Here is a 13,794-nt window from a genome sequence, read left to right on the forward strand (position 1 = left end):
CTGTGTATACTGAGTCCTGTGCAGGGCCTCTGACAGCAGTAAGAGGCCCCAAGTCTAAAATGTTTGAAGGGATTGGGTTACTAAGGCCATTATGTTAAGCAAGAGAGATAGCCTGGGGGGATGCATTTTAGCTTCATATTCCTATTTAAAATTTGCTGTGTGGGTGGATAAATTGCTTCCATAAGCTTCACAGTGGCATTTAAGGCTCCTGGGGGAAAGTTAGGAATGGGGGTGTTCCTGATGTGGGGGCTTTAGGCTTCCATGAAGTGGGTCTGGGCCCCCTGCCTTACCTCACAGCCCCCATCTACCCTGGAGGAGGGAGTTGAAAGCGCTGGGGTAGCAGCAGGATCAGTTCTCAGCTTGAGCCAAAGCACCTGGCCGGGGCAGCTGAGCATTAGCACAGAACCCTTTGAGCCCTTCGGGCTCTCTGGTGAGGAAAACCGCTTCACTCTTCCCGCCCACCAACTCGTTGGCCCAACCAGCAGCTGCTGCTTAAGAAAACACCCACAGACTCACCACATTTTAGTCTTAGCATTTACTTTCCCCACCCCACTTTCTTGGAACAGCCTTTAGTTCTACAGGAAATGGCACTGATGGACAGAAGACTGGCATTACCTTCATGAAAGGGCTGTTAGAGCTGCCTGGGAAGAAGGCAAGCCTTGGGGAAGTGGGAAGATGCAGTCAGTGTGTGTGGGCAGGAGGACAGCCAGTCATCCCGCCGCCAGCCCAGTAGCTCCCAGCGGCAGGTGCCCAGGTGCTCCCGGAGCCCCTCATAGGGGTAGGGGCAGGGACTGCACCTCCTCCAGACACTCGTCGTAGGCCTCCTGGTACTCCTCGTGGGGCTTGACCATTATCACACAGGTGGGGCGCTTGGAGCCTGCGGCTGCACCCAGGTCCTACAGAGAGGAAAGAAGTGCTGTTTGGAAAAAAGGCTGTGCAACCTGTATGCCAGAAAGTCACCAACTGATGACCCACCAGCCTAATCTGTCCCACAACCATGTTCTCTTCGGTCCATGTTCTATTTAAAAGCATCTTGAATTGGTTGCCATCATTTAAACTCAATCAGACTTTCAAGGCATGGTCTAGCCACACACAGCCTACATTCCCACATGACAGCTATGAAAGGGCTCCAGTCCAGCAGGGGCCGTCCCGGTCCCTGCCATCCCTCACTTCCTGTGCCTCAGATCTGGCCCCTGCTATGTAAGATAAGGACAGCTAGAGGTCCCCCGAGCCTAAACCCACCTAACAGGACTAACATGGGTGAAGCATCTTAGCTTACAAAACTTACTCACATACATCTGTCTCTTTTTATTCTCATAGTCCACAGAGAACTGACTTCGGTTCTTACTCTTAAGCCAAATTGGTAAGTTCCTTCAGAACAGGGCCTCTCCCTGCTTTATCCCAACAAGTGATACTGTAGCTACCCAAGATCCACCCTCCAGCCTTTTTTTTTTTCCCCCAGACAGGGCCTCACTCTATCATGCAGTCTGGAGTGTGGTGGTGTATGATCATGGTTCACTGCAGCCTCGAACTCCTGGGCTCAAGTGATCCTCCCACTTTAGCCTCCCAAGTGGCTGGGACTACAGGCATGTGCCACCACACCCAGCTAATTAAAAAAATTTTTTTTTGTAGAGATGGAGTCTCACTTTGTTGCGCAGGTTATTCCTGAACTACTGTCCTCAACTGATCCTCCTGTCTTGGCCTCCCAAAGCACTAGGATTACAGGTGTGAGCCACAGCACCTGGGCTAGGATTCCCATTTTATAAGATGGGAACTGAAATGCAAGAGGTAACTCATCTGTAGTCACAAAACTAAGAAGACATGGAGCCGAGAATCCATCCAGGCCTGTCTTAGCTCCAACACTCCTGGCTCTGTCCTATACTCTTCTGCTACGGCAGACGATCCCAGACACCCCAGTGCTGTGCAAGGTCAGGGGGCCATGTGCTCCTTACCGTCTTCGAGGGGATATAGACATAGGGCAGATTTCGGTCCTCACACATGACTGGGAGATGGCAGTATACCTCAATGGGCAGTGTGTCTCCTGCCAAAACCATGATCCTGAAATGAGAGGAAACAGTCGTTTCTGGCTTTGCTCCCTCCTTTCAGTTGTAAGTGCCGCCCTGGGCTGGGTCTTACGGAGAGAGAGAAAACTGTGTGTGGTGAGTGCACTCTCCTGGGGTGATCTCTACCTCTTGGCAACATGTAAGTGCCATCAAAGTGAGGTAGTGCTCGGACAGGTGAAGTACAGGATGGGTGCCAAGGTGTATAAGCTCAGCTCTCTTTGGAGAGTCAAAAAAGCTTTCAACCAGGAGGTGATACTTGAACAGCATGCTAAATGATGACTGTGTCAGGCAGCCCATGGAGGGGTTGGGAGTGGGGAGAGCATGAGGTGGGAGAATCAGAATGGCACCAGAGAGACTGGCAGGGGACACCTCCAAGGCCTTGAGCACCAGGCTAAGAAGCATGGGCTCTGTCCCAAGAGTGACAGTGAGGCAATGAAAGCTTGCCAGAGACGCCTCAGCCAGGGTTCCTAGCTGGCCAGGTGTGAAGACTGGGGGGGCAAGGGCCTCAGGAGCCTGAAGACACAGAAGGAAAAGTCTGCTCTCCCACTGGGTAACAGGCAGACACACAAGGACAGAGTCCTCAGCTGAAAGCGCTCTTCCCCACACCTAGCGCTCCTCTGCCGGCTCCCCGTCTATTAAGCGCCTTTAACTGTGAGTGTTCCTCACAGCCTTATCCTCGGCTGCCATCCCCTCGCAGTACCTTCTTCCCGGCTGACCAGAGCCACTGCCGTGGGGTCAAGTGCCATCTGTGTGCTGAAAACTCCCAGATTTACCTACCATCTCCAGCCTGGCCCTCTCTTCCATGCTCCAAACCCCTATAGCCATCTGCGTATTTGACAGTTCTCCTGGTGGGGGGAGGGGTGGAAGTCATGTGTCTACGGCACCCCAAAACCTTATCCAAAGCCAAGCTTGTGATCTTTCTACACAAATCTGGTCCCCTCCACTGTTCACATCTCAGACTGGGCCCTCTCTCCCTCCAACTGGGCGTGCCAGAACCGAAAAGTTGTCATTACCTCCCCATTCTCCACATCTAAAGTCCTTTCAAATCTGTCCCCTCTAACTCTGTCTCCACCATCACCTCTCCACGACTACAGTAGTCTACTGCCTGAACTTTCCCCAACCTACTCGTACCTCTCTAATCCTTTCTTCAACTGCCAGAAAAATCTTAGGGTGTAAAAAGTAATAAAAATTATGTCACTTCCTGGCTTTAACCCCCAATAGCTTCCAAAGCACTGAGTATAAAAACTAAATTTACTGTGGCCTACAAGCCTCCTAAGAAGGTAGCACCTCTGCTCACCAGACCTTCGCCTGCCCCGAGGCCTCTTTCTTCTGGCAGGATCCTCCCACCGCCCCCCTCCAAATTAATCCCTGTGTCTTAAGAGCTCAGCTCAAATGGGACTGCTGAGGCAAACTTGCCCTGAGGTGCCCTCCCCAGCAAGGTTAGACACCATGGAGCATCAAGTGTGCCCAACATTATTGAGCTCTTGAGCACCCACAGTTTCACTTCTTGGGATAAAGCACGGAGGCCCTGTTCTGAAGGAGCTTACCATCTGGCCTGAGAGGGTGATACAGGGAAGAAAAATGTAAGTAAGTTTCAAACTTTGATAAATGCCATTAAGAAAAGTGGGGTGAAGAAGTAATTCTCATTGCACTCTGTCATTTTCCTTCATGGCTATCACAACGTGTAATTATTTGTGTGTGTGTCATTATCTGATCAATGAATGTCATTGTTTCTCCCACAGCACAGTGCCTGAAAAAGAGTATACTCAATAGTTAAGGCTGCCAGGCGCGGTGGTTCATGCCTGTAATCTCAACGCTTCGGGAGGCTGAGGCAGGAGGATCCCTTGGGCCCAGGAGTTCAAGACCAGCCCGGGCAACAGGGCGAGACTCCTCTGTCTCTGCAAAACAACAACAATCAGCCAGGCGTAGCGGCGCAAGCCTGTGGTCCCAGCTACTTGGGAGGCTGAGGTGGGAGGATCACTTGAGCCCAAGGGGGACGAGGCTGCGGTGAGCTGTGATCGCACCACTGCACTCCAACCCGGTGAGAGCTAAACCCATCTCAAAAACAAAAACGTTAACGCTCAGCTCCTTAAATACAGAGCTGGAGAAGGGCCATCCCTAGGACTGAGATTCAGGGCTGAGGGGATTAGGGCGGAGGCCCGAGGTAATCTGAGGCAAGGAGCGGAGCCCGAGGAGGAAGGTCCCTGCATTAATGAAGGTGGGTCTACCCTAAGGAACTTGGCTTACACGATTCGCTTCACTTTGGAATTCACTTTGAGCTCGTATACCTGATGTATCGGTATTGTACCAAAGGGACTTTACCGACTGCTTGATTGGCTTCTGCATATGGGGCTAGGTCAGAGTCAACCTTTTTACTGTGCACCTACTAAGCAGAGATTTCTCCGTTTACGTTTAGAAATGCAAAATCTAAAGGAGGGTTCTTACCCTTTTTCTCCTTTGTTGACAAATTTCTGAACCTCTTTCACCCCGCGCCGAATCTGCTTCTGCTTCACGGCTGCAACAACAGAAGAGTCGGTCGGGGGCCTCGCCCCGCCACCCGCGACCCCATTCCGGCCACGCCGGCTCCCGCCTCACCTTTCTTGATGCATTTGTAGAGCTTCCGCGTGAGGCGGCGAGAAGCCAGGGGCTGCGCGATGGGGTTCTGGTTGACCAGCAGCTCCTGGTAGGTGCGCTCCCCGGAGCACGCCTCCGCCTGAGCCTCGGGCCCGTCGGGATCTGCCTTTATTTTGGTCATCGCAGCGGCCACGGAAACCTAGTCCCAGGGAGGCGAGCCCACGCGGTCCCCAGCTTCAGGCATCACTTCCAGGTCATCAGCTGCGCGAGAAGCCGCCGCACAACACGGCCAATCAGGAAACGACGTCTCCGACTCAGCCCAATCGTTGATGCTCAGCTCCGTGACTACGGAGAGCGGAGAGGGGCGGAGTCATGGTCCTATAGGCGGGGCCATCCCCTATATATTAGTATTACTAGTTTGTAATACTAATTACCTTTGATCCTGATGTGGCAGGCCTGCCGTTTTTGTGTTGCTGCAACAGGCCAGTAAGTAGAAACTTAGAAGTGTTCTGGTGGTTGTGGGTGGGAGCGCAGGTCCAGAGACGGGGCGGAACGGATTAGGGCGGAGCCGAGGGAATGTGAGGCTAGGGGCGGAGCCGTGGGAATCGGGGCCGGAGGGAGCGGGGCCCTGGGTGCTGGAAAGGCTGTCCCCTTTTTTTTCCCTTTTTGACAGAGTTTCGCTCTTGTCGCCCAGGCAGGAGTGCAATGGAGCAATCTCGGCTCACTGCAACCTCCGCTTCCCGGGTTCAAGCGATTCTCCTGCTTCAGCCTCCCGAGCAGCTGGGATTGTAGGCATGCGCCACCATGCCCGGCTAATTTTGTATTTTTAGTAAAGACGGGGGTTTCCTCCATGTTGGTCTGGCTGGTCTCGAACTCCTGACCTCAGGCGATCCGCCCGCCTCGGCCTCCCAAAGTGCTGGGATTACAGGCGTGAGCCACCGCGCCCGGCCTAAGGCTGCCTCCTTTCATGCATAATTTTTCTTACTTTGTTTTCTGACCCCTGGACCCCGTTGCGCAGGTGTGAAAGATACAGAGCAAGTAATGACCCCACTGACCTGAGTCTGCACCGCTTTTCCCCAGATAGCATGTGGCTCACTCTCATCCCGCAGCGTTCCGTTCCAGTGTTTCTCATGGGAGAGGTTTCCCTGATGATTTTATCTAAAATTGCAATCCCCTCTCTCTCCAAACTGGCTTGCCCTCACCACTGTTTTCCCCGCAGTTCTTACCATTGCCTGACGCTACACATGCGGAGGGCCTAGCCAAGAAGCCATCGGGGGCTGAGGGAAGGACGGCTCCAGCGAAGCCGGGAACAGCGGAGGGAAGCTTTGGGGACAGAGCTCCCTGTAGTGCACGGGGAGAGCTATGAGGAGCCGCCCTTTGCATGGGTCCGTAGAAGGTTAAGGGACAGGGCTGCCAGGGCGTCGGGGGCGGTGGCAGGCCGAGATCCAGTGGATCTTGGTATCTCTGATTAGCCGCTTCCACTATTTTTTGGAACTCTGGATGGATATTAATTAGATAATCGCTGCAAATTACTAATTTGTAATACTAATTACCTTTGATCCTGATGTGGCAGGCCTGCCATTTTTGTGTTGCTGCAACAGGCCAGTAAGTAGAAACTTAGAAGTGTTCTGGTGGTTGTGGGTGGGAGCGCAGGTCAGTTAAACCAACTTAAAACTTGGCCTTTCTCCTGTGTGGTGATTCGTGCCTGTGGTTCCAGCTACCCAGGAGGCTGAGAGGGGGATCGCTTGAGCCCAGAAGTTAGAGGCTTCAGTGAGCCATGACTGTACCTGTGAATAGCCACTGCACTGCAGTCTGGGCCACCGAGGAAAATCCTGTCTCTAAAACAAAACAAAACAACAACAACAACAACAACAAAACCTTTTAACTCTGGAACTAAAGTGCAATCAATTTTATTTATTTTGCATTAAATAAAAACAAACAGGCCAGGCGTGGTGGCTCACATCTGTAATCCCAGCACTTTGGGAGGCCGAGACGGGAGGACCACAAGGTCAGGAGATCGAGACCATCCTGGCTAAGACGGTGAAACCCCGTCTGTACTAAAAATACAAAAAAATTAGCCGGGAGTGGTGGTGGGCACCTGTAGTCCCAGCTACTCGGGAGGCTGAGGCAGGAGAATGGGGTGAACCCAGGAGGCGGAGCTTGCAGTGAGCCAAGATGACGTCACTGCAGTCCAGCCTGGGAGACAGAGTGAGACTCTGTCTCAAAACAAAACAAAACAAAACAAAACAAATAGCTTATTACGGCCGGGCGCGGTGGCTCATGCCTGTAATCCCCGCACTTTGAGAGGCCGAGGAGAGCGGATCACTTGATGTCAGGAGTTCAAAACTAGCCTGGCCAACATGGTGAAACCTCTCTTTACTAAAAATACAAAAATTAGCTGAGCATGATGGCATGGGCCTGTAGTCCCACCTACTCGGGAGGCTGAAGCAGGAGAATCACTTGAACCTGGAAGGCGGAGGTTACAGTGGGCAGAGATCACACCACTGCCCTCCATCCTGGGCGACAGAGAGAGACTCTGCCTCAAAAACAGAACAAAAAATATTTTTAAAAATTCAGTATTTTGACTGGGCACGGTGGCTCATGCCTGTAATCCCAGCACTTCGGGAGGCTGAGGCCGGCAGATCATCTGAGGTCAGGAGGTCGAGAGCAGCCTGGCCAACATGGTGAAACTCCATCTCTATTAAAAATACAAAAAATTAGCTGGGCGTTTTGGTGGGTGCCTGTAATCCCAGCTACTCGGGAGGCTGAGGCAGGTGAATCGCTTGAACCTAGGGGGCGGAGGTTGCAGTGAGCCAAGATCACGCCATTGCACTCCAGCCTGGGCAACAAGAGCGAAACTCTGTCTCAAAAGAAAAAAAAAATAGTATTTTATCTTGTTTGTTTATTTGCTTATTTGGGAGATGGAATCTCAGTATATTTGTTGCCCAGGCTTGCCTTGAACTCCTGGTCTCAAGCAATCTCTGCCTCAGCTTCCTAAGTAGCTGGGACTACAGGTGCACCTGCACCTACCTTAAAATTTAATTTTTTTTCTTTTTTTTTTGAGACAGAGTCTCACTCTGTTGCCCAGGCTGGAGTGCAGTGGCATGGGATCTCGCTCACTGTGCCTCTGCCTCCCAGGTTCACTTCATTCTCCTGCCTCAGCCTCCTAAGTAGTTGCTAACAAGCTTCGCCACTCAAGCCCGGCTAATTTTTGTATTTTTAGTAGAGATGGAGTTTCACTGTGTCAGCCAGGATAGTCTCTCGATCTCCTGACCTTGTGGATCCGCCACGCATTCCAGTGCTGGGATTACAGGCATGAGCCACCGCACCAAACCCAAATTTAAAGCATTTTAATAAGAGAAATTATGATGTAATCCATGCTCACTTTAGAGCTTCCCAAAACTCTTCACAAATACAAAATATACTAAATAATGAACATGCTATATAAACAATAAAAAATAATTTGAGGTCAAAGGTGTGGCTCAAGCCTGTAATCCCAGCATCTCTTTGGGAGGCCGACGCATGGATCACTATGTGTCAGGAGATCGAGACTATCCTGGCAATACCACACGTGAAACCCTCGCCTCTACTAAAAATACAAAAACTAGCCGGGCGCCGTGGCGCGCCTGCAGTCCTGCTTACCGGAAGGCCGAGGAAGGAGAATGGGCGTGAACTCCGGAGGCGGAGCTTGTAAGTGAGCAGAGATCCCGGCCACTGCACTCCAGCCTGGGCGGCAGAGCCAGACTCCGCCTCAAAAAAAACCAATTCAGCAAATAAGGTTTGTATATACAATGTAAAAATAATTTGATCCTTTAAAGGTTTTTGTTTTGCGATTTCTTGAGAAAAGATAGCTCCTTCCTGAGCTTTAGGTTACTGTCAGCTTTTGCCTTCCTGCTGACAACTTTGCTGTACCATTCTCCACCCCCATACTTTCCCCACTCTTCTTCCTCCTTTTCTGTCTTGTAATAGCGGTTCTGCCCCTCCCTGGGAATCCTTTCTTGAGTGTCGTGTGGGTCTGTGAGAGCAGCTCTGTGGCCTCCTCCGAGCACACAGTGGCAGGGCTCTGCAGGGTGGTTTTCTGTTCTTGTTTCTGAGTGGTGTTTCTGCCTTTCAGGACAGATGAAAATGTGCCAGGTTCACCAAGGGGAGAAGTACTGCCAGTTGTGTGCATGGGGCACAATGAACTCTGTCCAGCAGAGTGATGGAGAATTTCATTCCTGAGAAACCCAATTCAAACAAATTCAAACAAATGGACTCACTTGACTGACCTCACTCAGAGCCTCAGTTGTGGAGTCCCTTCAGCTCTTACATGGAAGGAAAAAGACAGTTAACATGTTAACATTTATGTGGCAAGCATATTACATACAATATCTCATTCAGTGCTCACCAAAAAATACCTCTATGGTAAAGGTAAAGACTTTACCATCCCTTTACCAGGAATAAAACCTTTATATTAACAATTTACTGACACACATAAAGGTGAATAGTTTGGTGTAGCTCACACAAAGCTGGATTTGAACCCAGGTCCACTTGTCTCCAAGCCCAGACTTTACCCATACCTGTGATTTGACATTTGAGTTTAGCTAAAAAGGATATGTAAATAGTGAAAGTGTAGGAACCTCAGTTTGGCCCAGGTCACATGTGTCTGCATTTTGAGCCATAAGACAATGAAGTGCTGAGAAAAAATATGTCTTCAGAAAGCCACACTGTTTTGTTTTATTTTCTTTCTTTCTCTCTCTCTCTCTCTCTCTCCCCACCCCTTCTCTCCCCCCCTCTCTCTCCTTCTTTCTTTCTTTCTAAGACTGAGTCCCCCTTTGTCACCCAGACTGGAGTACAGTGGTGCTATCTCAGCACACTGCAACATCCGCCTCCCAGGTTCAAGTGATCCTGGCACCTGCCACCATGCCCAGCTAATTTCTGTATTTTTAGGAGAGAGAGGGTTTTACCATGTTGGCCAGGCTGGCCTCGAACTCCTGACCTCAAGTGATCCACTCGCCTTGGCTTCCCAAAGTGTTGGGATTACAGATGTAAGCCACCACAACTGGCCTGTTTTCTTTTTTTGTTGTTAACACACTGTGTATTTCTTTCTTTCTTTCTTTTTCTTTTTCGAGACAGAGTCTCGCTCTGTCGCCCGGGCTGGAATGTAGTGGCTCAATCTTGGCTCACTGCAAGCTCCCCCTCCCAAGTTCATGCCATTCTCCTGCCTCAGCCTCTCGAGTAGCTGGGACTACAGGCGCCCGCCACCACGCCCAGCTAATTTTTTGTATTTTTAGTAGAGACAGGGTTTCACCGTGTTAGCCAGGATGGTCTCGATCTCCTGACCTCGTGATCTGCCTGCCTTGGCCTCCCAAAGTGCTGGGATTACAGGTGTGAGCCACTGTACCCAGCCAATACACTGTGTATTTCTAAGGCCAGACTCAGAAATCTGTTCTGAACCCAAGTTGTTTTGTGTGAGTTTATTGCTTTGTTGATTTTGTTGGAATGGCTACTATTTGAGGTTATTTCTTTTTTCTTTTTTTTCTTTTTCTTTTTTTTTTTTTTTTTGAGATGGAGTCTTGCTCTGTTGCCCCAGCTGGAGTGCAGTGGCACAATCTCGGTTCACTGCAACCTCTGCCTCCCTGGTTCAAGTGAGTCTTATGCCTCAGCCTCCCAAGTAGCTGGGATTATAGGCATACACCACCATGCCTGGCTAATTTTTGTATTTTAATAGAGACAGAGGCTCACCATGTTGGCCAGGCTGGTCTCAAACTCCTGACCTCACATGATCTGCCCACCTCGGCCTCCCAAGTGCTAGGATTACAGGCGTGAGCTACTGTGCCCAGCTGAGCTTACTTTAAGCAGTGTACAATGACTGATAACATAAAGATTAATGGGCACTAGTCCATTTGCACTAAATGACAAATGACTTTAGGCAAGTCATTTAGCCTCTCTGGGCGTCAGTGCTTCACCTACAAACTGAGAAAGTTAGATCTAGATGGACTGAGGTACATTTTTTAAAAAATTGGGGAGGATTTTTTTTAAATTGAGAGATAGATAGATAGACAGACAGACAGATGATAGGTAGGTAGATAGATGATAGATTAAATGATAGAAGATAGATGATTGATAGATAGATAGATAGATAGATAGATAGATAGATAGATAAATAGATGATAGGTAGGTAGATGATAGATAGATAGATGATAGGTAGGTAGATAGATGATAGATAGATAATAGATAGATAGATAGATGATAGATAGATGATAGGTAGGTAGATAGATGATAGATAGATAGATAGATAGATAGATAGATAGATAGATAGATAGATAGGTGATAGATAGGGTCTCCTCTGTCACCCAGGCTGGAGTGCAGTGGCTCAATCATAGCTCACTGCAGTCTTGAACTCCAGAACTGAATCAATCTTCCCACCTCAGCATCCCGAGTAGGTGGGACTACAGGCATGCACCATCATGCCAGCTAATTTTTGTATTTTGTGTAGAGATGGTGTTTTGCCACGTTGCCCAGGTTGGTCTCCAACTCCTGGGCTCAAGTGATCCACCCAGCCTCAGCCTCCCAAAGTGCTGGGATTACAGGCTCGAGCCACTGGGCCGAGCCACAAATTGAGATATTACCAGGCATAGTGACTCACACCTGTCCCAGCACTCTGGGAGGTTGAGGCAAAATAATCACTTTTTTTTTTTTTTTTTTTTTTGAGATGGAGTCTTGCTCTGTTGCCCAGGCTGGAGTGCAGTGGCACGATCTCGGCTCACCACAGCCTCTGCCTCCTCCGCCTCCTGGGTTCAAGCGATTCTCCTCCAGCCTCCCAAGTAGCTAGGATTACAGGTGCCTGCCACCACTTCCAGCTAATTTTTTGTATTTTTAGTAGAGACAGGGTTTCACCAGGTTGGCCAGCCTGGTGTAGAAGTCCTGACCTCGTGATTCACCCACCTCGGCCTCACAAAGTGCTGGGATTACAGGTGTGAGCCACTGCGCCTGGCCGGGAGAGAATCTCTTGAGCCCAGGAGTTCAAGACCAGCCTGTAGGAGGACCACCTGAGTTGGGGAGATTAAGGCTGTGGGGAGCTGTGACTGTGCCACCGAACTCCAGCCAGGGTGACAAAGCGAGACCCCCACCTCAAAAAAATAAATAAATAAATAAATAAAAGAAAAAAGAAACGCTGTACCCTTTAGCTATCACCCTCTGACTTCCTTATCTTTCCTGAACTCTAAGCTACCCTAGTCTACGTTCTGTCTCTATCAATTTCTGTGTTCTGGACATTTCATAGAAATGGAATCACGTAATATGCAGTCTTTTGTGACTGTCTTCTTTTACTTAGAATAACATTTTCAAGGTTTGTCCATGTTACAGCTTTTATTAGTGCTTTATTATTATTATTATTTTGAGATGGAGTCTCACTCTGTCGGCCAGGCTGGAATGCAACGGCATGATCTCAGCTCACTGCAACCTCTGCCTCCTGGGTTCCAGCAATTCTCCTGCCTCAGCCTCTCTAGTAGCTGTGATTACAGGCACGTACCACTACGCCTGGCTAATTTTTGTATGTTTAGTAGAGACGGGGTTTCACCATGTTGGCCAGGCTGGTCTCAAACTCCTGACCTCATGATCTGCCCACCTCTGCCTCCCAAAGTGCTGGGATTATAGACGTGAGGCACCGTGCCCAGCCTAGTGCTTTATTATTAAATAATTTTCCATTGTATAGATATGCCACATTTTATCCGTTCGGCAGTTCATGGATTGGATTGTTTCCACCTTTTGACTATTACGAATAATGCTGATATGAACATCCATGGACAAGTGTTTGTGTGGGTATATTTTGCCGTTCTCTTGGGTAGATACAAGGAAAATGGCTGGGTCAAACGGTAACTCTGTGTTTAACGTTTTGGGGAAAGGCCAGGCCGTTTTCCAAAGTGGCTGCACCATTCCTACCAACAGTGTATAAACGTCCCAATTTCTTCACATTTTTAACACGTTGTTATCTGACAGATCCAGTTTCTTGGAAAGAAGCGTTTCAAAGGGACTTATGAACAGAAGCCATGTCTGTGTCTCCGGTGTGGGGAGACAAAATCGTAGATCCCCGCAGCAGTATCCCCAGATCCAAAGCTTCTGTACCAAGGGAGCGGGTTATTCAGAAGGGATGTGTGGGCAAGCGAAGTGTGATAACATCAAGGCTCTTTGACGTCATGGCAGGATTGTTGGTAAATACAGCCTCATACACAAGGAACAACAGATAAACTGGAAATCTTAGAGGCCTTCCTGGAACAGGAGTTAATCAGAAGCCAACACAGTAGTTTAGCATCCAAGATGGAGCTGCTTTAGCCTCAACAGAGGAGTTGTAGGCTCATAGCAACATTGAAAGGGAGGTAGAGAGATTTCCCATCTGCCCCCTGCCCCACACATGCACCTCCTCTCCCATCATCATCTTCTACCAGAGGGTACATTTGTTACAATTGATCAACTCACATTGTCACATCATAACCACCCAAAGTCTATTGTTGACATGAGGGTTCACCCTTGGTGTTGTACATTCTATGGGTTTGGACACATTTCTAACATGTATCCACCACTACAGTATCACACAGAGTTGTTTCACTGCCAGGGTGCTCTAGGTGGAGGTGAGCCACAAGAGGGATGGCACCTGCAGGCTCTGGCCAGGGGGAGCGGGGTGGCCATTGAATCCATTATCAGCCACAGATCCCCAGCTGCAGTGGGAGACACGCTTTACTCTGGGCCACCAACCAAAGCCTGAGCTTTTCCCAGACAGAATTCGTTGTTTTTGAGATGGAGTCTTGCTCGGTCGCCAAGGCTGGAGTACAATGGCACAAGCACAGCTCACTGCAAACTCTGCCTCCCAGGCTCAAGCGATCCTCCCACCTCAGCCTCCAGAGTAGCTGGGACCACAGGCATGCGCCACCACATCCGGCTCATTTTTATATTTTTTGCAGAGACAGAGTCTTGCCATGTTTTTATATTTTTTGTAGAGACAGTCTCACCATGTTGCCCACGCTGGCCTCAAACTCCTGACCTCAAGCAGTCCTCCTGCCTTGGCCTCCCAAAGCGCTGAGATTAGAGGCATGAGCCACCACCCCTGGCCCAGACTTTGTTTTTTTTGTCGTTGTTTGTTTTTGAGACAGTCTCCCTCTGTCACCCTCGCTGGAGTGCA

The 13,794-nt window shown here is 49.5% G+C and overlaps 1 protein-coding gene across 2 annotated transcripts; it reads right to left on the reverse strand.

Moving 5' to 3' along the window:
- Positions 1 to 518: 518 nt before the first annotated feature.
- NHP2 (NHP2 ribonucleoprotein) lies at positions 519 to 4,969 on the reverse strand. Of its 2 annotated transcripts, XM_003900607.3 has the most exons (4): positions 4,659 to 4,969; positions 4,509 to 4,578; positions 1,953 to 2,058; positions 519 to 896 (listed from the first exon to the last, which is right to left on the reverse strand). In XM_003900607.3, exons 1-4 carry the CDS (start codon positions 4,816 to 4,818, stop codon positions 771 to 773), a joined length of 462 nt encoding a protein of 153 aa, XP_003900656.1. In that variant the 5' UTR covers positions 4,819 to 4,969; the 3' UTR covers positions 519 to 770. The 2 variants fall into 2 exon arrangements, with proteins under 2 accessions (XP_003900656.1, XP_009207933.1); XM_009209669.1 differs by lacking the exon at positions 1,953 to 2,058 and having other exon boundaries at positions 4,659 to 4,956.
- Positions 4,970 to 13,794: the final 8,825 nt, after the last annotated feature.

This window comes from Papio anubis, chromosome 5, assembly GCF_008728515.1.
Source record: "Papio anubis isolate 15944 chromosome 5, Panubis1.0, whole genome shotgun sequence".
Lineage (NCBI taxonomy): Eukaryota > Metazoa > Chordata > Mammalia > Primates > Cercopithecidae > Papio > Papio anubis.

Bases quoted from the DNA above. Each gene is read 5' to 3' on its own strand.
- NHP2 (XM_003900607.3), bottom strand. From the start codon at position 4,818: ATGACCAAAATAAAGGCAGATCCCGACGGGCCCGAGGCTCAGGCGGAG. The intron at 4,579-4,658 runs GTGAGGCGGGAG...CTGTTGTTGCAG, and splicing joins CTACAAATGCATCAAGAAAG to CCGTGAAGCAGAAGCAGATT. The intron at 2,059-4,508 runs GTAAGAACCCTC...CTCTCATTTCAG, and splicing joins GTCAACAAAGGAGAAAAAGG to GATCATGGTTTTGGCAGGAG.